Source organism: Erythranthe guttata, chromosome 12, assembly GCF_056151865.1.
Source record: "Erythranthe guttata isolate IM_541 chromosome 12, IM_541, whole genome shotgun sequence".
Lineage (NCBI taxonomy): Eukaryota > Viridiplantae > Streptophyta > Magnoliopsida > Lamiales > Phrymaceae > Erythranthe > Erythranthe guttata.
This window is the reverse complement of record NC_142544.1, coordinates 17,378,424-17,404,048: the sequence shown is the minus strand read 5'-3', so window position 1 is coordinate 17,404,048 and position 25,625 is coordinate 17,378,424. Positions and strand designations below refer to the sequence as shown.

At 36.5% G+C, this 25,625-nt stretch overlaps 3 protein-coding genes across 5 annotated transcripts; 1 reads left to right on the top strand and 2 right to left on the bottom strand.

Annotated features, from left to right (window-relative positions):
- Positions 1–66: 66 nt before the first annotated feature.
- LOC105967631 (AMP deaminase) lies at positions 67–6,074 on the bottom strand. Of its 3 annotated transcripts, none has more exons than XM_088826003.1 (20): positions 5,928–6,064; positions 5,483–5,784; positions 5,134–5,285; positions 4,304–4,517; positions 3,971–4,146; positions 3,824–3,875; positions 3,605–3,732; positions 3,346–3,525; positions 3,141–3,208; positions 2,910–3,052; positions 2,330–2,391; positions 1,975–2,088; positions 1,716–1,856; positions 1,447–1,599; positions 1,279–1,332; positions 1,102–1,212; positions 833–1,006; positions 678–758; positions 474–572; positions 67–356 (listed from the first exon to the last, which is right to left on the bottom strand). In XM_088826003.1, the coding sequence occupies exons 3-20, from the start codon at positions 5,248–5,250 to the stop codon at positions 288–290; spliced, it is 2,136 nt and encodes a 711-aa protein (XP_088682129.1). In that variant the 5' UTR covers positions 5,251–5,285; positions 5,483–5,784; positions 5,928–6,064; the 3' UTR covers positions 67–287. The 3 variants fall into 3 exon arrangements, with proteins under 3 accessions (XP_088682129.1, XP_088682130.1, XP_012847696.2); XM_088826004.1 differs by having other exon boundaries at positions 5,938–6,044; XM_012992242.2 differs by having other exon boundaries at positions 5,483–6,074.
- A 6,929-nt stretch (positions 6,075–13,003) lies between these two features.
- LOC105967612 (protein NRT1/ PTR FAMILY 2.13) lies at positions 13,004–20,173 on the bottom strand. The gene is made up of 5 exons (XM_088826403.1): positions 19,536–20,173; positions 18,639–18,856; positions 18,000–18,565; positions 16,995–17,915; positions 13,004–13,093 (listed from the first exon to the last, which is right to left on the bottom strand). Exons 1-4 carry the CDS (start codon positions 19,759–19,761, stop codon positions 17,039–17,041), a joined length of 1,887 nt encoding a protein of 628 aa, XP_088682529.1. The 5' UTR covers positions 19,762–20,173; the 3' UTR covers positions 13,004–13,093; positions 16,995–17,038.
- A 3,941-nt stretch (positions 20,174–24,114) lies between these two features.
- On the top strand, positions 24,115–25,536 carry LOC148766637 (uncharacterized). The gene is made up of 2 exons (XM_088827129.1): positions 24,115–24,185; positions 24,763–25,536. Exon 2 carries the CDS (start codon positions 24,778–24,780, stop codon positions 25,333–25,335), a length of 558 nt encoding a protein of 185 aa, XP_088683255.1. The 5' UTR covers positions 24,115–24,185; positions 24,763–24,777; the 3' UTR covers positions 25,336–25,536.
- Positions 25,537–25,625: the final 89 nt, after the last annotated feature.

Here is a 25,625-nt window from a genome sequence, read left to right as displayed (position 1 = left end):
CATGATGACATATTAATGACGTCATCATACTACAAATGAAAAAAAATCAGAATATCTGGGAATAGATTTTTCCAGTGGAAAATATATTATATATGAGCAAAGAAAAGGAGTTGGATCTTATGCAATGTGGAATGGTTCTACATCACTCAATTATTCAGCAAAATTAACTCAAATTTTTGGTTAATGGACAAAATTCATTTCATGAATTAAGAGCAACAATTTAACTGTAAAAATTATAAATAAATAAAAAATGTATCTAGTTTTTTTTTCCCCCCGAAAATGATCTATTAGTGGTCGACCTCCTCGGGAACTCTGGCTTTTCCAGCATAGACGAATTGCATCTCCGCCATCCATGTCTGCAAATAAATGGAAGCAGAATAATCTCAAATAGTTTTCTGTAAGAACGTAAACTACAATTTTTCAATCATGTATTCGTACGGTGAAGATGAAGAAGGAAGAAAGAGATTGGTTACCTCGTGTCGGAAGGAAATTCGGGTATTTGGCACATTACTCTTGTGTATATCATTTCCTCTAGGCCCTCTGTAAAAATACTCGTCTCCAAGCCAGTGCAACTACGAAAACAATCCAAACGTTTCTTGTTACCACTAAACTATTTTCAAGTTTATTTAAGTAAACCCGAGAGGCTATGGGAAAATTGTTGTTTTCAAGATTCTAACCTTTGCAGCATGAGTGAAACCAGACTGATAGACGGAGTTTCTAGCTATTTCACAAAGGTCACACGAACTAAGCTTCCATACCTGATCGACGAAAAAATTAGCCCAAGTTATATATATTGATCATGAAGAATGGAGGAAAACAGAATGAAACGAACCTTTGCAGCTACACTGTATTCTTCGACGAGGGGTTCCTTAGTTAAATGGATTTGTAAGGGATCGTCGGTCGATAAGGAGACATTCAAGCCACGCTGGAAGAACATTGGGAATGGGTTCCGATGGTAATCCAGGAAGAGCGAGTTGTTGCTCAGTGGTGACATCGCTAAACCAATCTGAATATTCGAATCAGTTGACGGTTTTCATTAATTTCATAACACATAATTTTTTTTAGCAAGGTGATGAGGCAAAATCAAACTGATGAACAAACCTGAGCGAGGTAGTATAGATACTGCAAGACTGGAGATTTGCGCAAATTTATTCCATGCGATATATTATGACATAGAAGGAACCCAGCAGCTAAATGGTCAACATCGCCCGCCTGCATTACATAGTTTTAGAAGCATTCTGGAAAAAAAATATAAGATGTGTTGAATCAGAATACAACCTCTCCACAATGGGGCCGAAATCTGATCGTTGGTAATCCTTTTGATTCACGGAGCTGGTAGAAAATAAGGAGAAAATAACAATTAACAAAAATTGAAGTAAATTTAGGCGGCAAATTTTGAATTGACACACAAGCATAGCAGTAATAAGCATAGTAAGAAAGATTAACCTTGTTTAGTGTATATAAGTTTGCATAGCAATAATAAGCATAGTAAGAAAAGGCAGGGTTGAATGCGTTCGTCCATTCGGATGGAGTGGGCATGTGTTTTGTTGGACGCCTCTCGGGTTTACTTTCATCATCGACTAAGTCAAAGCCTACAACCTGCATACGGAAAAACAATTTTAGTAATTTGGAGCGAATAATTATGAAGCAGATTAAGTACAGAAGGACAATCATTTAAGAAGCATTTATTATAGGTAATCGAATACGAAGCACACCTGCAATAAGAAAACATGCAGCTGAGGGTGGGAATTTGGATCCACTGTGACTTCAAAAAGTGGAATGAAGATGTTGTCTAGTATATTCTGAAACGATGTTACTGTTCCCATACTCCTGTAGATGTTGTATAATCTTGGCAACTGCATATTTCAACCATGAAACTTGATTGTATTACTAATCGGAAGAGCAGAATAAATCTTCAGAAAATCCAACATGCCAAAATAGATATTCGATTTCATTGTAAATTTTCACCGTTACCTGAATCAACCAAACAGCATTTTCACTGTAAATTTCGTTGTTTACAAACCAACTTGCAAGCTGATCCCATTCACTTTGTTTCCTCCCGTAAATTGAAATTCGGTACTCGGCCAGCTGAAAGGAGCAAGGTCAAATTAGAACCTCTGGAATTACACCACAGTAACTTATGTTAAGTAACATGAGATCAACAGTCATCATTATTCAAACAGGCTCTTTTAGAACTTGAAAGGGACCACCTTATTTTATGTAACATTTGGCTAGAGAACAAAATGGCCCCATTACCACTCTCATCATTGATAAAAATAGACATATCAATGATATCATAGACTGACAAAAGCATACAAGTAAAAAATACCTGGTATTTACTTGCTTCCAGGTCTAACAAAACTTGCTTTGTCACTTCGGCCAGGAAACGCCCTGGTAAGAGAATACATTTTCATTGCATCAATGTTAGAATTCTAAGCATTTCCTAACATTTAGTTAATGTTTATAGACATTAACATTTTTTTCTCAAAGTAAGGAATCATAGAAAGAAGAAGCACTGAGATCATTTCATTTGTGCCATTTTATAAAATGACTTCTAACAATTCATTACTTCAATTGAATTCTTACTGAAAGTGCTGATGTATACAACAAAATGTAGCATCAAGGTGACAGGTTTTACAGTGTCATATGTCATCATTTCATCATATGAATCAAATTACACACACTCGAGATGACAACTTCAATAAAGTAGCTAAAAACATCAGGCACCAAAACATATCTTCAGAAGATTTACAGTCCCCATATGTGTCGCATAGGCGTAGACAAAGGAGAACAATATTTTCAGCTAATTACTATTTCCAACAAGTTTGCCATATAATCATCAGATATTGTCAAGAAATCACTTAAAATCAATTAGTTCCACGTGTTCACATTATTCCTTATCAACATACCTTGAATAAGATTGTCTTGTTTCAGAAATATTTCTCTAAGCCTACTCTGTCCACAAGGATTATACTTGAGATTGAATTTATCAAATCGATGAAAGGTACTCTTGTCAGCGTGCACATCCAATAAATCAACATTAAGATCATATCTGCATTTTGAGCGCCCACAAAAACAACAATTATGAAAAGCTAAAACCTTGGGAGAAAATATTGAATGAATAAAAGGGCAGTGCAAACCCTGTTAAGTCCAAGCTGTCAAACACTTCTTTCAATGTAAGATACTGTCCATCACGGTATATAACCACCTGCAACAGATTAAATATAGCATGATATAAGATTATCAAAGGAAGGAACTTACCAAAACTACACGTATGACTTACTCATGTCAACAGCAGTTGAAGACATAGAGCCTCACTGAGTAAAACCATTTTATGATTAATACCTCATCTGGTTCTTTTCTCAACTTCGACTTGATAAACCGGACAAGATGCTTTTGGTTCATGCAAGCAGAATGATGCACATGAGTGTCGACTTTTCTTATATTGTAGAAATCACGATGAGGTGCGCTTTTCTGAGCTACAAACTCCCTATCCGCATTCATCAACAAATGAAGACGAAATTTCTGTAATCGGATAAAATTTACTACTGATCCACATAAATGACAGAATATGAATACAAAAGATTGGTATTAAGGATATTACTTCTTCAAGAAACCGTAATCGGTGGTGACATGTAGAGCGAACATTTCCAATGGAAACCACTTTAAGGAGATGATGCATGTCAGTGAAAAACGTCGTCGAACTCGCAACAGGAAAAAGTTCTTCAGTATCTAAAATATTCAAAAAAAATTTGTGAAAATCATAGAAAAGAAAGATCTATGCACATGTATTTTGTCTAAGACTAGCCTCCTGAAAGCTTACCCCCTTCACTCCCATAAACACGCACTACACCATCTTCCATTCTGAAGAAATGCTGCTTACAATCAGAATAAACCAGATAAATTAGCTGACATTTAATAAATGACTTGACAGCTTCTGAATGCAATTGAGGAATGAAGGACAACTCACGGAAGATGCTTCAGTGGGGGCAAAGTAAAATGGATCTTTCTTGACCTCTGCTAAATCAGATTTTTCAACAGTTTTTGTCCACGGAGCAACATTTTCCCTGAAGATGTACTTATCCCTCAAATCTAAACAGTCATGAATCATCTTCAGCACTTCTTGTTCTTCAGCACTCACCGACTCTGATTACATATTTCGAAGAGCATCAGATATAGAACCTAGTAACACACACGTCACCACGGTAGAGGACAAGCATACAGGGTAAAAATGAAGAAGTATCATGAAGGCAAATAGGCAACAGATCGTCCAAAATCTTTGAGGAAAAAGAAGGTGAAATACCTTGCAATGTAGCTATCGGTGGCAAAATACTGTTGCTATTAACGTAGTTATTAGACAGAATGCTTGTGGAATCTCTATCTGCTTTTCTATCAGCATGATCTGTATTAGACTTTGCTTCATACACTGTCACTTCAGGTTCTTGAACATGCATATAATTCCCATTTTCAGCCTGTGCTGAAATAATGTGCTGATCTTGAGTAGTTAGATTCATATCCTGCAAAAATCACAGAAACACGCTGATGGGCAACACTAATGAACAAATATAACTGAACTAAAAGCGAAAAGAAAGAAAAGAAACATCGATACATGAGAAATATGACAGACAGGGGATGGAATGCCAGCATAAAAGTTTATAATTCATTATATAGATCAAAAACCAGGTTCGGCTAAAATGAACGAGTTGTGTAAATCAGTATAGCCATGATTGGTCTGGTAGACCTCTAATATTTACCAGTGTGCGTATAGATTCAAGCTACCAATGAAAAGCGCTAAGTCGTCAAGGAGAACAGGTGATGTAAATTAGAAAATGACCTTCTTGTTCAAGAGATTATATCATTAGTATCAATAATATGCTTACAGATTCATGCTATTCGCAAAGCAGGTTAATGAGTCAATGGAAGTGGCACGTACTTCCCATGTTATTTTCTAGAAGTACCTTTTGAATGCAATTATCATTACATATGCAACACCCACCTCCCTCGAATCATACGAAAACTTCATTTTCAATGGCTATGTATTCTCGTATACTTGTGAAATTGGAAATAATTGAAAATTATACATAAATGAACTATGGGATCAATTTCACATTTCCAATTTTTATACGATAATACCTGGTCGTCTTCAGCTTCAAGTTCAGTTCCTTCATCATCCGAATCCCCTGCGCTGTCAAATGCATAACTACCTGCTGATCTCGGGGTAGCAAGCCTACCAGCTGATCCAACCCGCATAGTTGTACCAGAATGGCTGGCATGCTTCTCTTCCCCTGCAAATAGTAAATTTACATAAAACAACTGAATCTACAAATTAAGTCTAATAAATCGCATAAGAGCAAACCAAAACCATAGGAACAGAAAATCCAAGCACTCTAATTCAACACAGCATCAGGAAAAGGCCAATTACAGAGATGCTTACGAAACAATATGCACAGTTGGGGGAAAAAATAGGGAGAAAATTGCATACCGTCCCTTTGATCAATCCGAACTGGTGGTAAATCAGAAGAAATCAAATGAATATTGTCCAATGAATCCGAATTCGCCGAAGACGAAGCGATACCAGCTTCCACAGATCGCTTGCTCTTCGGAAAACTCGCGGCGGGGATAGAAGATGAAACACCACCACCACTATCCTCAATACGATCGTCAAATGAACCTGACAACTTATTATTACTTCTCCATATAGAAACGTTATTATCAGTCTCCGCATTTTCATTATAATCCGAGAATTCGAGTTCTTCGTCGTCGGGGAGTTGGCGGTGGCGGCGGCTGCGGCGTAGGTTAAGAAGGCGGTCGAGGACTTGATCGACGCTGCGCTTGTGGATGTAGAATGCGGATATGGCCATTACGGAGGCGCCGAACAGCGCCGCCACCGCCAGCTGAATCGGCGAAACCGCCGAGGATGGTGGCGCAGGTGGATACATTGTGTGTGTGTGTGTTTACTGTGTGTGAGAGAGACGTAAGCGGAGGTTTTAGTCAGGGGTTTTATATGGAGGCAATTTTTGCCTATAAATTGATTTTCTTATCACTTCTTTTCAATTTTGGTGACAAATGGATATATAATAAAAGCAAATATTTAAGTAATTAATAATACTTCTTCATATTTAAAAAATAAATTAAAAAATAGTTCTCATAATAAACTAATATTTTATCTAATTTATAGTATATTTGAAGTTTATAAACTCATCAAAATATCAGCATAGATTATAAACTCTTTAAATTAAATATTTAAAATACGTTTAGCCAATTTTTTTTTTTTTTTTTGAAATAAATACATAAGAAAAATTGTTCCTAATGGGCTAGCTCGACAAAATGAGCATTATAAATAGGGCCCATTAAATAACTCAATCGTCTCAGTCATGTATTGACCTAAGCCATGCCAATTGGGCCTCAAGCCCAATTGTTAAAGGATGTGATATTTTGCGTGTCGATATATTGCCAAAAGAAAATAAAAAGGAAAATAGTCAAATATCGATATCTTAGTGTCGAAAAAAAAAAGCAAGAATTCAACACCAAGATGTCTATTTTTTGTTATAAAAAAAAATCGCATGTCGAAAACTTACCCACAAAATCGATCTGCAAATGTCGACCAACCATCCAAAAAATCAATACTTGCAGGTTTATTTTCTGGATTCGATAGTTTTCAAAAAGAATATATATATATATATATATATATATATATATATATATATGATATACCTAATTGGGCCAGCCCAATTAGCCTACTATTTCTCTACATACTGGGCCACGAGCCCGATCTAGAAGAATACTATTACGAAAGCCCAATTACCTTCAAATAAGGTTTGGCCCAACAAATTAGTCACAAACCAATTGACAAGGTATAAATAACGTGATAATTCTTTCATTAAAGGTAGGCCCTATTATTTGAGTAATACGATAATTTGTATTCTCTCAACTATTTCCACGATCCGGACGTCTGACTTGAGCGTCGGAGGGGTTTCCGCCGGATCAACCCCCGGCCTAGTTCATGTGTTCTCTCTTCGCAGGTATCTCAGGACCATCTAGCACGTGAGCAGTGATCCACTTTGCTCTCCCAGCTCCTTCGATCTCAACTACTTGAGGTGATCTATTTTTAGCATCATCATAATGGCGCCGTCTGTGGGAATGCATACCAGATCACGTAGCTTGCAAGATGCTCCTGAGTCATCCACTCAGAGAGAGAATGACACAGCTAACAACCTCCCAATTCGCGGAGGCTCTGGCTTGCCACCTCCTCCACGTGCTCCAGATCCACCTCGCGAGGTTCAGGTTAATCCCCCTCGGGACCCACCACTCGCCGATCCTCCACTACCTGATCCACCACTCGCCGCTCCTCGAACGGTTCAGATAACCGAAGAGGCCCTCCAACACATGATTGCGGAGGCTTCAGCTCGTGCGGCCACTGAAGCCGTGGCACAATACATCGCCACAACAGGAGTCAACGCTCCTCTTGCAGCTCCACCCGTGACACAACAACCTCCACCGCCAGCGGATACCGCATCCACCTCAAACCCTAGGTCTCGAATGCAACAATCTACTCATCACCAAGATGCACGAACTGGGCGACAAGACCCACGTTCATCTTCAAGAGGCAACGCCTCTCGCCAACGAGCTCCTCCACACAATGGTGGAGATGATGAAATTAACAGTCGGGTATCTCGCTCAAATCACCTTCCCCACATAGGTAATCCCATTGGTGTAGGGGCAATACCTCCAATAAGGCGCGGTCCCTTCACTGTCACAATAATCAATGAGATACTACCCCAACGGGTAAAAGTCTCGAATCTACCGCAGTTCGATGGAACTAGTGACCCACATGAGCACCTTGAAAAGTTCTACGCCATGGCAGATCTATATGGCCCAACTGATGCGGCGATGTGCAAGATGTTTCGCACAACGCTCTCCGAACGAGCATTGAGCTGGTTCAACTCCTTGCCCACTGGGTCAATTGAAACTCTCTCCCAACTAACGGATCGCTTCACCCACCATTTCGCTATCAACAAAGAGTACGCTAAGACTCCTGCGTACCTCTTCACTATCGCCCAGAGAGAGGGTGAAACCCTCCGCAACTACATTCAACGATTTGTAGAGGCAGCTCATGAAGTTCCTAACATGGGAGGAAGCATGCTCTCTAGCATCATTCAACAAAATTTGAAGCAAGGTAGATTTAAAGAATCTATTGCAGGAAGACCTCCAACCACTCTGGAAGAGCTACTAAGTCGCGCTGAGAAGCACGTACGCATCGAAGAAGCTTCGACCCCCGCTCCTCCCAAGAGGAAAAGAGATGAAGATCACTTTAGCACCCGACGACGAGATGGCCGACAACAATCGTCGACATCTCATTGACAATCTCCTTCTACATCTCTGGACTTCCAATGATGTCAATGACACGTGGAGTCTCAAAAGCTCATAACATTGTTAGTGATCGCATCATCCTAAACTGGGGGGCTATCCTACCTTAAGGATGATGCATCCCCTCCCCTCCCTACATCAGCTACTTAATACGAGTTTAGTTATTTCGACCCATTCGCTCCTTATTTGTTTAGTCACATTCGCCTCAATATGCTTGTAACCTTCACATTTTCAAGCAATGAATAAAGCAAATTATTTCCCTTACACTCGGTGTTATTGCTCTGTCTCTACATAATTATTTGCTCAAGTCAACTTTAACCCTGGGAACACTTAGAGATGTTATGATAATCTATATAGCCTGGCCAGCTTGATTTCATAAACTTCTCTATCTGTCTTTATTGGGTTCTACATTTAAAACGTGGCCACGGTCCTAACATATTTACGACCCATGAGGTCTAACAAGGGGCACGATCCCCATCAAAAAATCTTGAGAGTCTGATCCCCTCATCAAGTACATCACGCACAATGCTAAATGTAAACACATATAAGCAACGCGTCAAACCAATGACAACGTCATACAAAATAAACGTCAAATGAAATAGTAATGGGCAAACTCATCTACTCCAAATATGAAGACAAAATGAAGAGCCTACAATTCCACGCACCTCGGGCCACGTGCCATTAAAAAAAAAAAAAAAAAAAAAAACGGAGAAGAGAAGAAGAAAAAAATAAATAAATAAAAAGAAGAAGAAGAAGAAGAAGAAAAAGGAAAAGGAAAAGAAGAGAGAGAAGAATAGATAGATAAAAGCAAAAAAAAAAAAAAAAAAAAAAAGAAAAAGGAGGCCGAACGCGCGTACAGCCCGCGCGATGACGGCCGCGCGATTCCCGATCGCGCGCCTCGCTCCGCGCGAAAAAAAAAAAAAAAAAAAAAAAAAAAAAAAAAGAAAAAGGAGGCCGAACGCGCGTACAGCCCGCGCGATGACGGCCGCGCGATTCCCGATCGCGCGCCTCGGTCCGCGCGAAAAAAAAAAAAAAAAAAAAAAAAAAAAAAAAAAAAAAAAAACGCCCAGCCGCGCGTGGAACCACGCGCCCACTCGCGCGTGTGATCCACGCGCCAAAGATTACTGCGCCCACAACCCACTCGCGCGTGCACTGCACGCGCGACTACTTTCTCTCTCCGCGCGTTAATGCGCGGTACCTCCCCATGTGCGCGCGATTCCCAATGCTCTCCAGCACTCATTCCTCTCTCCTCGCCTCGGGCTTGGTGCACGGCTCCCCTCCACACAAGTTTTGCGCGGCTCCTAGCCGCGCGGCTCCAAATTCGCGCGGCTCCCCTCTCATTAGGGAGTCGCGCGGCTTCACCAACCAGCTCGTCACCTAGCCTCCACATCTAGTCACGTGAATTTCAACGCGCTCCACTAAATTGCGTACGGATTTTTACGCGCTTTTACCAAATCGTGCGCATATTTTTTACGCGCTTTACCAAATCGCAGGTGCTCTCCAACGCGTCTCACCAAATTGCGCGCGCTTTCAAATAGATAATTACAATATTATTTTTCCACAACTCGCCAACATTTAATGCAACACCGATCTACTCTCGACACGATCCGGTACCCCTTTTGTCTTGGCTCCCACATCGACTCGAGAGTGGGGGGCTAATGATATACCTAATTGGGCCAGCCCAATTAGCCTACTATTTCTCTACATACTGGGCCACGAGCCCGATCTAGAAGAATACTATTACGAAAGCCCAATTACCTTCAAATAAGGTTTGGCCCAACAAATTAGTCACAAACCAATTGACAAGGTATAAATAACGTGATAATTCTTTCATTAAAGGTAGGCCCTATTATTTGAGTAATACGATAATTTGTATTCTCTCAACTATTTCCACGATCCGGACGTCTGACTTGAGCGTCGGAGGGGTTTCCGCCGGATCAACCCCCGGCCTAGTTCATGTGTTCTCTCTTCGCAGGTATCTCAGGACCATCTAGCACGTGAGCAGTGATCCACTTTGCTCTCCCAGCTCCTTCGATCTCAACTACTTGAGGTGATCTATTTTTAGCATCATCAATATATATATATATATATATATATATATATATATATATATATATATATATATATATATATATATATATATATATATATATTCATGATATCCTTAAATCGTCGACTCTTCAACATAATGACACAACTACGTGCACATGGAGACTTTTTAATGACATGTTCCCGAAAGAAGTTCAAAAAAAGTTCAATAGTTATAAAAAATCTTTTCGATTTTTCATAATTTTTTAAGATTTCGAAAACCATAAATGTTGAAGGTTTTGTTTGGCTTTCGGAGTGGATGGTTTGCTCCGGGGGACTATGAAGGATTGCTTGGTTCCGGCAGGGGCGACGGTTATTGCTCTCACGATAAAAGGTTTTTGTGTACCTAGTCTTACAATTTTTTTTTTTTAAATAAGTTATTGTTTTGGTCTTTCAACAACAAAACAAGAGAAATATATAATTAATAAGCATACTAGTCATTTCATGATTTTCTAAGTTAGCAAAATAGTATTTTTTTTTTTTTTTTTTTTTGTGATCTTCCTTTTAGTTGATCTTCCACTTAGTCGAACTAGTATTTTGAATGGTCACCGTATCTAATAAAAAAGGGAAAACAAAATTAAGAATTTGTGACGGAAACGTTTTGGCAGTCTTGCACTGGTCCTAACGAACTTTTGCACCGGTCCATGACAACTTTTGTACATGATGTTAGTGGAGGCACATTTTGCAACTTGTAATTTTCATAGGATTTATGATGTAGCAAATGTGCAATAAAATCATCTATAATGAATTATTTCATTCAACACCTCTATCTTTGTATTCATAAATAGAAAGAAAAAAAAAAAAAAAAAAGCACCTCTTACTACAATTATACAATTGGGACAGACAAAACTGTATTACTGATTATCGAACTAATAATTCAATACGTTTACACTGAGTCGGAACCAGAAAAAAATATTATTTAAACAAGTTTATTAATTTATCAAAAGTATATTGTATTTAAATAAAACAATAAATCACGATTTCACTCTCAATCCACAACTAAGGTTGTGATATGAGAATCTTTAATGTCACCTAATAAAACCAAATGAAAAAAAATAGGTTAGACACTTCAAATAAATAACATAAAGATAAAGTGTCAACAAGTGTAGTGGGGTAGTTTTTCATAAATGGGATAGAAAACTTTCCATGGTCAGATATTGAAGACAAATGCGACGAAATTTATTTATGCAGTATCGGAAGGTTGATTAGTCGATAGGTGAAAATGGTCCATTTTTGTTTATTTTTTTGCCCGTTGGGCATGGAAGATAAAAGATATAGTCAATTGTAGATTGACATACTATACACTTTTTCTTAACCAAAAATAAAATAAATATTTGTTCCACTAATTTTTAAAGGGTTTATTGCACTTACTACATCTATACATACTCTAACACATGTGAAAAAACGTGGGCAAAAAAAATTAAAAAAATATAAATATATAGGATGAGATAAAAGATATAGTTATTTTAGCTCGTGTTTAGTTGGAAAATTAATTTAAATAGACGAAATTATCAAATGAAATATAATAAAAATAAAAATAATACTAGACGGATTAAAAAATTATATATTTTCAAGTTGAATATGTGTACCAGACTACCAGTGCGAAAATGACACTAGAGTGGAAATTTTGGTCCAATTGGCTGAAATATCTATTCATGATATTATTTCTTATTAATTGATAAAAGTCGTCTAGAGATGATGCAAAACGAATAGGTTTTCTTTTTTAAGTTTATTTATTTATTTATTATCTCTAAAGAAAGAAAAAAAACTCACAAGTCACAATTATATTGTTGCCATCAAAATTTCGAGACAAATCACCAATTAATAACCAAATAAATAGATTATTAATTTGGGTCTCGAATCTTAGTCACAATAAATTTGGGCTTTATAAATATGTTAAATTGATTATTTGAAATAAGTACTGAATTCTTATTTTTTGGATTAACTAATTGAGCCCATATTTAGCCCATATAAATCAAATGACGAATTATAAGTCCAATGACCCATACTACAAGACAAAATCCCAGCACGTGCTTATAAAAAGAGACATCGGTGCATTCGAAAAAGCAGACATATATCGACTCTCAATCTAAAGTTTTGAGCATCCATCTCAAATTCATAACATATTTGAATTCGACGACTCTCAATTTAAAGTCTCGAGCATCCATCTTGAATTCATAACATATTTGAATTCGAGGTGTTTATATTTATTTAGTCCAAGAACAAGCTTCTAATCCCTTGAATCGATTTTAGTGTAGGGAGAGAAGAATTAGAGAATTTCTCGAAGTTTGTGATTCACTTTCGTTTGATTACTAATAATTACATGTTCCCATTTTTCTTGTCTCGTTTTTTTATTATGTTTTGCCGACTAGAAATTTATGATTTACAATGTACGTTCATTAGGTTGCATTCCCATTCGTGCAATAACCCAACATATTCCATGAGATGTATATAAATCATATTAGATAAATTATGTGTGATCAACTCGATTTATAAAGTCTTGACAATTGAAATAAAATTCGACTAATTAGATTAGACTCGAAAATCCTTTCATTATTCAAATTACATTTAACTATAGTAACAACTTCACAAGTAGAGTACAATTATAAAGTACTAATATTATTATAAGTAGGGGAAACTACAGATAAATCCCTAATCCAAAACTCAAAACACAGATCAGTCCCTAGGTAGTTTCCCCAAGCAATTCAGTCCCTACTCACGCGCCTAACATGCAGATCAGTCCCTAATAAAATGTGCAAATACTAAAATACCCTTTAATTTATATTAATTTTACATAACTTCTTTTCAACTTCCAACGCGCCGTTTGTATTACACGCTCTTTGCCAGTTTATACCCATTTTCAGACCAAGAAGAAACAGAGAAGAAACGAAGAACAAAGAAACGAAGAACAAAGAACGAAGAAATTACGAAGCACGAAGAATCAACAAAACGCAGAAAAATAATAAAGCGAAAGGAAAAATAAAAATAAACAAACCCATTTATAGACAATGGTGAAGCATGGTAAACAACAAGGTTTGATTTTTTTTTTTTTTCATTTTATTGGAAACAGACCCATTTGGGTGTTGCTTGAGCTTGCAAAAGGTTAATTTGTTATAGAATTGCATGATTTTGAACATATCCACTCATGGGTATTATGCCTCGACTTTATTCGGTGTTTCCCCTAATCATTAAATCGGTTCCAATATCTGTTGTTCTGTTGTTTGGGTTTGCAAAGATCATTTATTTGTTGTCGAATTTCATGATTTTGTAATAGTTTTCTCTTGGGTATTATTCTTATGATATGGGAAAGAGGCTTATTGTATTTTTCGTACTGGTTCTATAGTATGTGTCATGCGCAGTAATGGTATTAATAGTGCATTTAGATGGTATTGACACAGGGTACTTGAAGTATAATGTTTGGTGGTTCTGTAGTATAAGTCATATGCCACAATAGTATTGCTAGTGCTGTTGAGTGATATTGCTAGTGCATTCGAATAGTATAATGTTTGATTGTAGTGTAGTATGTGTCATATGCAACAATGGTATTGCTAGTGCATTTGGATGGTATTGAACGAAATTACTGGAAGTACTAGTAGTTGAACTTTATAGTACGTTGTATTTGTTATAATTGTAGTTTTATGTGTATGTAATTGCAGGAATTGATGTAAAAGAAGATTGCAGTAAGCTATCAATAGGCTGCAGGTGCTCACCGATCGCTTTTCAAATAGATGAATGTGTTTTTTGTGCCATAAACAATCTGTCCTTTTGTTGTAGAGCTAATAATACTATTGATTAGCTCTACTCGTACTTTTCCATTGTATACATTGTACTACATGTTTCGATGAAATGTACTTACCTTTTGAACACATGGTACTTTATTTTGCGATTAATTAGTTTGTATAAAGAATATAAGCGTACCATAAAAATGAGCAACAAATACTTTCTAGTCTATTCGAAGATACTTTGTCAACACTAGACTTGTACTTACTTGATGAACAAAGCGTACTTCACATGTGTATTCACGAAAAACTTACCATAATCGATGTTGATCGACTCCCACATTGTTCCTATTCATTCTTAATAGTTTTAAACTGAAGAGTTGTGTCTTAAAATGCGATCATATGGATGCATTGGCCCAACAATAATATATAGAGTGTAACAATACTATATGAATGGCAAACATATACTTTATCAGTGAACAAAGCGTACTATAGTCACGAATCACTTGTACTTCACATGTGTATTCATTGTACTTACTTGATGAACAAAGCGTACCATATTTTTTGATGAATTGAATTGTACCAATTTCATTGACGCTTTAATGATCAATAAGTACGGGAGATGCATAAATTATGTTTTAGATGATTATTTTAAGGTAGGTGAGCATTATTGTTGCGTTTGGAATACAAGATCCCATAAATATGTTGAATTTCATACATGATACTCATATACTATACAATATATTCATACAAGTCTATAATGCTCAAGTATAAAACTAATATTTTCCTCAATTGTTACCATAATCGATATTGATCAACTCCCACACTGTCTCCATTCATTCTTAATAGTCTTAAACTGAAGAGTTGTGTCTTAAAATGCGATCATATGGATGCATTGGCCCGGAAATAATATATAGAGTGTAACAATACTATATGAATGACAAACATATACTTTATCAGTGAACAAAGCGTACTATAGTCACGAATCACTTGTACTTCACATGTGCATTCATTGTACTTACTTGATGAACAAAGCGTACCATATTTTTTGATGAATTGAATTGTACCAATTTCATTGACGCTTTAATGATCAATAAGTACGGGAGATGCATAAATTATGTTTTAGATGATTATTTTAAGGTAGGTGACCATTATTGTTGCGTTTGGAATACAAGATCCCATAAATATGTTGAATTTCATACATGATACTCATATACTATACAATATATTCATACAAGCCTACAATGCTCAAGTGTAAAACTAATATTTTCCTCAATTGTTACCATAATCGATATTGATCAACTCCCACATATTCTCCATTCATTCTTAATAGTCTTAAACTGAAGAGTTGTGTCTTCAAATGCGATCATATGGATGCATTGGCCCGACAATAATATATAGAGTGTAACAATACTATATGAATGACAAACATATACTTTATCAGTGAACAAAGCGTACTATAGTCACGAATCACTTGTACTTCACATGTGTACAAAGTGTACTATATTCACGAATGACCCTAACTTTACCAGCTTATACATTGTACTCTTATGTTCACTAATTAAACAACAGTACATAGGTTTTACATAGCATGTAGACTGCAAATATTACTAGATTCAACACTATCAAACTATGAACTACTCCACCTTCAGAATTGCAATTCGTCACTTCACTTTCTCGATGGACTTGGTTCATCGACGCACTTGTAGCTTCATTTTCTTCACGATTTGAGTTGGAAAAAGTTTGCCCAACTTCAAATGGTTCACACCAATGGGAGTAACCATGGTGTGGGCAACAGTAAAACCCGAACTGCACTTGTGAATGAATTCTTTTTGTCTTTCTACGTCCTGGTCGAGTTCTCAATCAGCTGCATTAACAAAGACATCGGGCGGAGCATTACACGCATCGTACAAGTCAAAGTCCTCATCAAACGAGGGAATTGGGTTAATCGTGAATTGATATACCTGCTTGTACGTATCCGAATAATGGTTACGTACTGTCTTCCCCATTATATTATACTATGTTTTCCCACGAACAGTACCAAATTTACCTATCACCCATACTATTCAGATGAAGGTTACGTATTATCTTCCCCATTATATGATACTATGTTTTCCCACCAACAGTACCAAATTTACCAATCACGCATACTATACGAACAACGATTACGTACTGTAAGTACCATACGTCCATACCATATTTATATTAGCATGATACTATTACGTGCCATATTTTATACTATGTATCACAATAATTAACGACCATAAAGAAATGCATTTCAGCAGTACAGAAAAATATGGAGACCTACCAGCCATCGGTGCGAACCCTCTTTCCACGCGAATTAGCTTCATCTTTGCGGATCACGACAATGTCGACCACACTCATCTTCATTATCAGATGCTTATATCGACAACTTCCAAGAATCACAGTGGGTACATCATTAGATACATCATTTGTAGCCATTGTGGGGTGGGTGGGTTTTACAATGATATTTTCTTTGGAAAAAGAGGAAACCAGAGGAGAGAAAGAGAGAAGAAATAGAGAAGAAAGAGAGCAGATAGAAATGAAGAAAGAGAAGAAAGAAAGAGAAGATGAAGAGAGAGAAAATGAAGAGAGAGAAAATGAGGAGAGAGAAAAGGGTGAGAGTGAAAAAGAAGAGAGAGAATATAATAAAATATATAAAATTCACATTAGGGACTGATCTGCATGTCAGACGCGTGAATAGGGACTGAATTGCTTAGGGAAACTACCTAGGGACTGATCTGTGTTTTGAGTTTTGGATTAGGGATTTATCTGTAGTTTCCCCTTATAAGTATATACTAAATATTACAAAATATTAATCAAACTAATCACGAGATGTGACGTCATTTTCCGACAACATTGAGCTCAACATCATCAAAGCCACCGCCGTCGTCAACTCTGTACTTACTCTTGTACTGGTACCCACGCGCCACCCAAAGGAAGTAGCCCAAATTCAGCACACCCATTCCGGCAATCAGAAAATACAAATTCTCAACCCTCCCAGCGTTAATATCCCTGGTCAACCAATCAGGGCGGCCGTCCCCACCGGTGGTACCGTGCACCACATTCACCAGAACGGCGCTCAGGTAATTAGCTCCGGCCATGGTACAAGAGAACAACGAATTCGCGACGCTGCTCATATTCTCCGGGAACTCCTTGTTGTAGAACTCGATCTGCCCTATAATATTGAACGCCTCCGCGAACCCCATCAGCATCAGCTGCGGGGCCAGCCAGAATACAGTCAGCGGCGCCACCCCGTCCGGCCCGGCGTGCGCCACGGCGGAGGCTCGTCTCACGCGCTCGAAGATCCCCGCCGCCACCATCGACAGAACCGAGAACACGATTCCGATCCCCATCCGCTGGAGGAGGCTGATTCCCCCCTCGAGGCCGGTGATTTTTCTGAGCGCCGGGACGATGAGGCGGTCGTAGATCGGGAGCCAGATTCCGACGGTGACCATGGAGATCACGGCGAGTGAGCCCGCCGGGATCTGGAAATTAGGGCTGAGGTGGCGGTCCATTTTTAGGGCTTGGGATAGTGTGAATGTGCCCTGTTGCGCCATCGCCATGAAGCAGATTATTCCAGATCCCCAAATTGGGATGATTCGGAATAGGCATTTGGTTTCTTCGATTTGCTGGATTGCGCAGAGCCTCCATGGATTCGAATTCGATCCATCTTGTCGAATATCTCCTTCGATTATTAACGCAGCTTTGTCCAAGAATCTAGCAAATCGACAAATTTATTCCAGAGTGTTCGAAATTGAATATAATAATAATAATTAAAAAAAAAAAGTCGAATTATCGTACCTGTATTGATTTGTTAAGGGTAGCTTCTTGACAACCGTCCCCTTCAAAGGGGGCGGGTCGTAGTAGGCCCCGTCAACGTAATCTTCCGGAAGCTTCTGCCTACGTTTCTTGTAAGCGGCGACGAAAACCTGCCCTATACCGGAGAACACACTCCCCTCCGGCTTCACATAAACGTACAGCCTCGTGCCCACAAAGAACAACAAGATCGAGCACAACATGAGCGCCGTGGGCAAACCAAACCCCCAAACCCAACTCACCGAGTCTTGGATATAAACCACCAAAGTGAGTGCAATAATCAATACAAGGGTAAATGTGGTATAGTACCAATTGAAGAAACTATTGATCCCTCTCCTTCCTTCTTCGGTATTCGAATCGAATTGGTCAACTCCGAAAGGTATACTGCATGGCCTAATCCCGCCTGAACCGATTGATAGAAATCCGAGCGCTACGGCTAATACGCCCAATTGGGATTTCGTTGGACCTAAGCATTGATTGGATTGTAGGTTCTTGCATGGTGGAGGGTGCAGCTGAGGAATCCATGCTATGAGGGTCATTGTCACCATGCCCTGTTTTAATTTATTGAACTTGTTATATATAAGTTGTTATTCATGTAATGGATCTATATAAAATTGTACGTACCATGAAAGAAGCGACGGTAGCATAAGCGATGGTGGTGAATCGGCCCAAGTAAGAATCGGAAATGAATGCGCCGATCAAGGGGGTGAAATTGGTGATGCCGGACCATATGTTGAGCATGTTTGAAGCCATCACTTGGTCCATATGGAACTGCGATAGCAGGAATACCATGAAATTTCCCAACAGCCCCATCGTGGCCAATCTCTCGAAAGTTTCGTTCCCTGGATTTTTTTTTTAAATAAATTAGAATATGATTTTGTTAAAAAAATATTTCGATTCTTCTAAGAACTTCATCAAATTTGAAACTTAAAATCACATGTGATAATAATATGTGCAGGATCTCAGGTGCTATTATTAGTTGTATGAATGAATATAATATGTGAGCCAGAATTAAAAGTTCGGAGTACTGAATTCATTAAAATAATTTTACATGGCCGCGGGCATTAATTCTATTATACACGTACGATATATTTTTTTATATATAAAATAATAGAGATTTGAGAAATATTTGGGGGCGATCGCCCCCGTCCTATGTTGGATACGCCACCGAATCCCATTCATTTAACAATTATTACTAACTTTATTGGGGGAAAGCTAGAAAGAACTAACGAGATGATGAGAGATAAGTGCTACATGAATTCACAAAGGAATCTTCTAACCGAAGTAGTAAAATAATAATAGCATGAGTTTGTTACTATTATATAATTATTAATTAATTAATTAATCACATGTGTCCATGCACCCATACATGTTTTATCGACACACGTGTCAACATATATACGTCTCATGGCTCACTCACTATGTGTAAATGCACCTCTCAGTGCGTGTCTCTGTGTGTGTGTGTTAGTGTGTGTGTGTGAGTGTGTGTCTGTGTGAGAGAGAGAGAGGGAGAGAGAGTACCTAAGATAAAAGGCATGGATCTCCACCCTCCAGGCCGCCTCTGGTTCTGGGCTGGTTTTGCTTCATCACATCCATTTTCCGGCGGAGATGGCGGCGGCGGCGGAGACGGCGGCGACTTAGAAAAAGAATTTATGGGGAAACATTGGAACTTAGTGCAGAAACCAAGCCAAGAAGAAGAAGAAGAAGAAGAAGAGTTTACAATTTTCTTCTTCTCTGAAGCTTCCATATTCTTATCTTAACTCACACTGAGCACCTCTCTCTGTACGTATTTATATATATATATAAATATATATGTATCACTGTATATGTATATGGTTTGAGTATACAGCTATGTGCAATAAAAACTGAGCAGCTGTGTGTGTGTATATATAGATATAGAGATAGATAAACCAATGCGTGGACAGATATGTCAATTGTATATATATATATATATATATATATATATATATATATATATATATATATATATATATATATATATATCTCTACACACACACATAGCATGGGACTGATTCTCTGCCTTACGTATGACACATATATGAAATATCTTCTTGTTTCTAAATTATTATTTCGTACTGTTTCGACTTCCAAGGTTGTAATTATTTCTTTTTGTCCCAATTTGTTGAGTAAATATAAGTCATATTTATCATATGTAGACCTGACCACCGGTTCGGTTAGAACCGGAACCGGAACCGGAACCGAACCGGGGTCAACGGTTTTAGAACCGAACCGGAACCGGAACCGGAACCGAAAAAACCGGTTCGGTTCCGGTTCCTCATTTTTGGAACCGAGAACCGACGGTTAGAACCGCGGTTCTAACCGTTTGAACCGGTTTTTAGAAAAAAAAAAAAAAAAATTAATTTTCTCTCTCTCTATATATATGTATGTCTGTGTATATATATTTATATCTATATATATAATATCTCTCTCTCTGTATATATATTTATATATATATATATATATGTATATATATATACTTCTCTGTATGTATATATATATATATATCTATCTATATCTATATATATATATATATCTATCTGTATGTATCTCTCTCTCTCTCTCTCTCTCTCTCTCTCTCTCTATATATATATATATATATATATATATATATATATATATATAAAATTATTAAGAAAAATAAATTACGTATTTAAAAAAAAATTATTATTTTAAAATATAAACACTTTAAAAAAAACTATTTTTAAAAGTTTTTTTTTTAAGTTTTTTTTAAGTTATATATATATATATATATATATATATATATATATATATATATATATATATATATATATATATATATATATATAAAATAAAAAATTATTAAGAACCGAACGGTTCTACGGTTCTAACCGGGAACCGAACCGGAACCGAACCGGAACCGGTTAGGAACCGAACCGCAATGAACCGGATTTTTTCGGTTCGGTTCCGGTTCCTCCAAAATCGGAACCGGAACCGGCGGTTTGGAACCGGAACCGGAACCGAACCGAACCGTGGCCAGGTCTAATCATATGTATATATGAAACTAATGTGACATATATAAATCTAAAAAATACATAATAAATTATACTATTTTACAAAATAACTAAATAATTATTTAATAATAATATAAAGAAACTTTAGTCACACACACATATATATTGTATATAAAACTGGAGATGTAAACTATACTAAACATAGTTTTTTTAAGAAAAATCGTAGAAATTCAAAAAATAAGTTGGTATTGATCTTTTTAAGATGTGACAACTTATCATTAGTTCTTAAATCATTTTAGGTTATAAATGTAAAAGAGTTTATTAGTTATTTATAATAAATTTAGCAAAATGAGCTCTTTATGTACGATGAATTTGATCTAAAAAGTAATTTGTTTTTTTAGCTCAATAATTGATAATTGGTTAAAGTAATTTGGCACAGAAGAAAATGTCAAAACAAATGGTGGGGCTTTCGGTGGGAGGTCGGCAGTGAAGCATGGCATATGGGGGAAGGGTGGGGTGCGGGGGGCGCTTTCAAATTTCTGCCCCCCTATGAATCACGAGTGTGGTTTTGTCCTTTGCCATTTTTCCGTTGTTAAACTTGGATTTGTAAACCATTTCATTGTATGGGTAAATTACAATCATACCCTTCAAGTATGGTTAAATTACGAAAAAAATCATTCATGTTTGGGTAATTACCATTATCCCTCAACTATAAATCTTTTTACACGTCCATCTTTGCAGTGTCAAATTTCGTGGAATCTTCTAGATTATGTGGAACATTCTTAATTTTGTACCCGTTTTATCCCATTGGAGGTTCACATTTTGAAGTAAGATGATCATATGATGTGTTTTTCGGCTTGTATATATCATCAGATTGTCGTGCATCATAAACTGCATTTTTGCACAAAATAAGTACAAACTATAGAAAATTTCATAAAATCTTAAAATTATGTTGAATTTGACACCATAAGGGTGGACGTGTAAGAAGATTCGTAGTTGAGGAGATAATTATAATTAGCAAAAAATGAGAGGGTTTTCGTAATTTGACCATGCCTCAGGAGTGATTGTAATCTATAAACATTCTTCCTAAAGTCGTTGTCATTCAATTTGAATTTTGTTTTTCTTTTTCATGTTTGAAGATAGAAGAAACACGATATATATTGGAGTAACGAACTTGACAAAAAGCTTATCGTTCAATATATATGTCGACTCTGACACCTTATTTAAATGATCACCTCAACCAAAAAATTTATAAGCTATTAACGATATGTATCGATTTATATTTATATATCCAACCGTGCCTCTGTTTTGTAAACTTTCATTGGAGAACGTTTCCCAAATTAAAATTAATTATATGCAAATCGAATATGATAATTTTATATCTAATCTCCTTAATTAGTTGAGGATGAATTCGGTTTATTGAACTTCATGAACAATATTGTTCGTGCACCAATTAAAAAGAATATGCATAATATGATAAAACATAAGAAGTATTAAAAGAAATAATATAAATAGTCCTAGCGTATAAAAATAAACTCTATATATATATATATATATATATATATATATATATATATATATATATATCAATTAATTATTTATTCAAGTGAAATATATAAAATAAAAACATAAAATTATAGATGTGCAAAAATTGGAATCGAAGTTTTTAGTGGGAAATCATAAATAGGTATAGTGGGAAAGAAAAAGTGAAAAAAGTTGCCAAACAAGACCTAAATGTTTGGTCTTGACTGGTGTGCAAACATTATGCCCAGAACTGAAGCTGTGCCTTTTTGGGGTGTGTGTGTGTGGATGGATTATGCCCAGTTCAGTGTTCAGGGTAAGGTATAGGAAGAAGGTACATTTATTGATAGATATTTTTATTTTTTTCATCTATTTTAATTATTTTATTCATCAAAATATTTGTTGCTTTTAATTATTATATACTATTTAGCTCGCAGTTAATAGCATTAACGGTCCCCTAAGATTTTTTTAATGCATTCAACCCCCTCTATCCTCGAATTTCAAATTCTGGCTCCGCTAGTGATTGAAAACTCTCAAGGCCTCGTTTGATTGCTACTACTATGTTATATTGACTGAATAATAGGAGTTCAGTGATCGTTTGAACAAGAAAATTTTCACAAAACAAAAAATATTTTGGCTTGGATATAGTATTTTTCATTTTGCTTGCATTTTCCTTATTTATATATATATATAATTTGTACTTTCTGTTTTTATATTTAGATAATTTAGACCAAAGGGCCTAACAGAATATACCCAACCTTTTGAGTTGGGCCGTAAGTTATCTTTTCTTATTGCTGTTAACTGTGAAATAATTTCTAGAAAAAAAAAGCCCAACACTTGTTCTTCATTAGGTAATGCGATTTTCTATGATTTTTCTACAATTATAATTAATAATTAATTCAATTTTTTTATTCTAAACTCTTTTATTCGTTAAATTTAAGTATTTGACCAAAAATAAGCTAAAAATAAAAGTTTATTTACAAACATATTAACCTTTTTAAATTAATTATTTCTGTTACTTGTAAACACCCACAATTTTTTTAAAGAAAAAGTAATTATCTTAATTTAGTTTAGAGCAACTCCAATGCAGACACTAAATGAAGTATCAAACGAAAAAACTATCATTTTGATATTTCAAAATTAAAAAATCCTCCTCCGATGGAGACATTAAGTGAGAATTATTCTGATACTCAACCACCTCGAGGTCCAAAAATTCTCATTGGAAATTGAGGTATCAAAAATATAACCACCCAATTAACCTACCACTATTCGACATGTGCCATTTAAAAATATAATTATTCATATACTTAAAATTTGATAATCTATTTGATACTTGTGGTTTGAGTGGATTTTTTTTCAAGAAGTATCAAAATATTATATCAAGCATCAAATGAATGTTTAATGCTCCATTTTGATATCTCCCAATGGAGTTAGCTATTAATTATCACTAATCCCTACTTTTATAAAATATTTCTGCAAACACCCATGCACATATTATGAATAGAAGCGCCACATTGTTCGTTGCTTCACTGCTCAGGTGTTCGACGAAATGCCTGAACGATGCTCTCGCTCATAAACTCCTACAGAGCTGCGATTTCGAGCCGGTATTTGGGTTTTACAGAAGTGTGGCGGGTGGGCAAATTCCAGAGATATCTCGGTAAATTTTAGGAAATATGGAAAATTTGAGAATATATTTATGGAAATGTTTTTATTGTTTAAGGTTTCCTATAGTAGAGACTCCGCTCCGCTTGAATCCTACGCAAACTGTCTACCTATTTATAAGGCCGTTTCTTCTCTTCTCCAATAATCAAGAATTCGTTTCTTCTTGTAACTTTGCCTTTCTTCTTCTTCAACTTCAACATAATTTCAACAAGGTGAGCTTGCATTATTATTTTCTTATTATTGATTTATGCTTATTTTTCTTACTATATTGATGATTGAGGGTTATTTTCTTATTATTGATTTAGGGTTTTCTTGTGATTGTTTTGGGCGTTTTGAATGTGAATTCCGATTGGGTTGTTTGTTATGATTTGTTTATCCGTTACAATTCTTATTTATATAAATCTGAGGGTCTAAGAGAGAGAGAGAGAAACATCAGTTTTCCCCCAAATTTGGTGCAACGAAATTAGGGTTGAATTTACATTGTAATCTGAATTTGTTTAGTGTTGCATGCATGGCTTGGAATTAGTTTAATTTGATTAATCTAATAATTGTTTATTAACCTGATGAATTAGTTAAAGGAGGAAAAGATGGAGCTGGACTTGGACACAATGCTAGACATAGGGTGCTGTGCCGGCGCGTATTTATGTTTATCAAAAAAGTTATTAGAGGAAGTGCAAGCCGCAATCGACGAAGCGAAAACAGAATTGGGTAAGCATTTCGACGTTTCGGCCATAATGAAGCAACTTCCGCCCCCACAGCTGCCGCCGTTTCAATGTCCATTCCCCGAAGAAGATAATTACGACGAGGCTGAAGTTGCTAAGTTTAGGGCCGACAAGAAGCTGATGATGATCGTGGAACTTGATCGATACCTCGAAAATGCCTATTTACTGCATAGGCAGCAGGGTGCTGATTTGCAGCAGATGACGAAGCTAACGGACTACCTCGTCTCAAAGTATGGATCTGGTTATGCTGACGGCCACGTCGATTCTGTAATACAACGCTATGTCGCCCGCGTTGACGAGTCGACGGAATCTTATTGGATGGAATTGGATGCTCGAATCGCTGAAGCTGCTGCTGCTGATGCTGGTGGTTCTGGTGGTGCTGGTGGTGATCCAGCAGTTCAAACCGCAGCACCCTCTGAGTGAAAACGAGTGTGCTTTATTTTCTATTTTACTTTCTCCGTCTTTATTTTTTGGAATCTGAGATTTAATCAATTTTCGCTTCCGAAAAAAAAAAATCCAAAATCCCGAAAAGCATGTTTTTTCCGATTCGATCGACTGATTTTTACCACTAAATAAAGGGTTTGAGAAATGAATTTGAACCCTCCATTGTGTTTTCCTTGTTCACTTTAATCCAATTTTCCACATCCATTTTCTTTTATTTTTATTTTTCTTTTGAATTAAAAATGCTCGCCTTATATAATTAGTAACGTTTA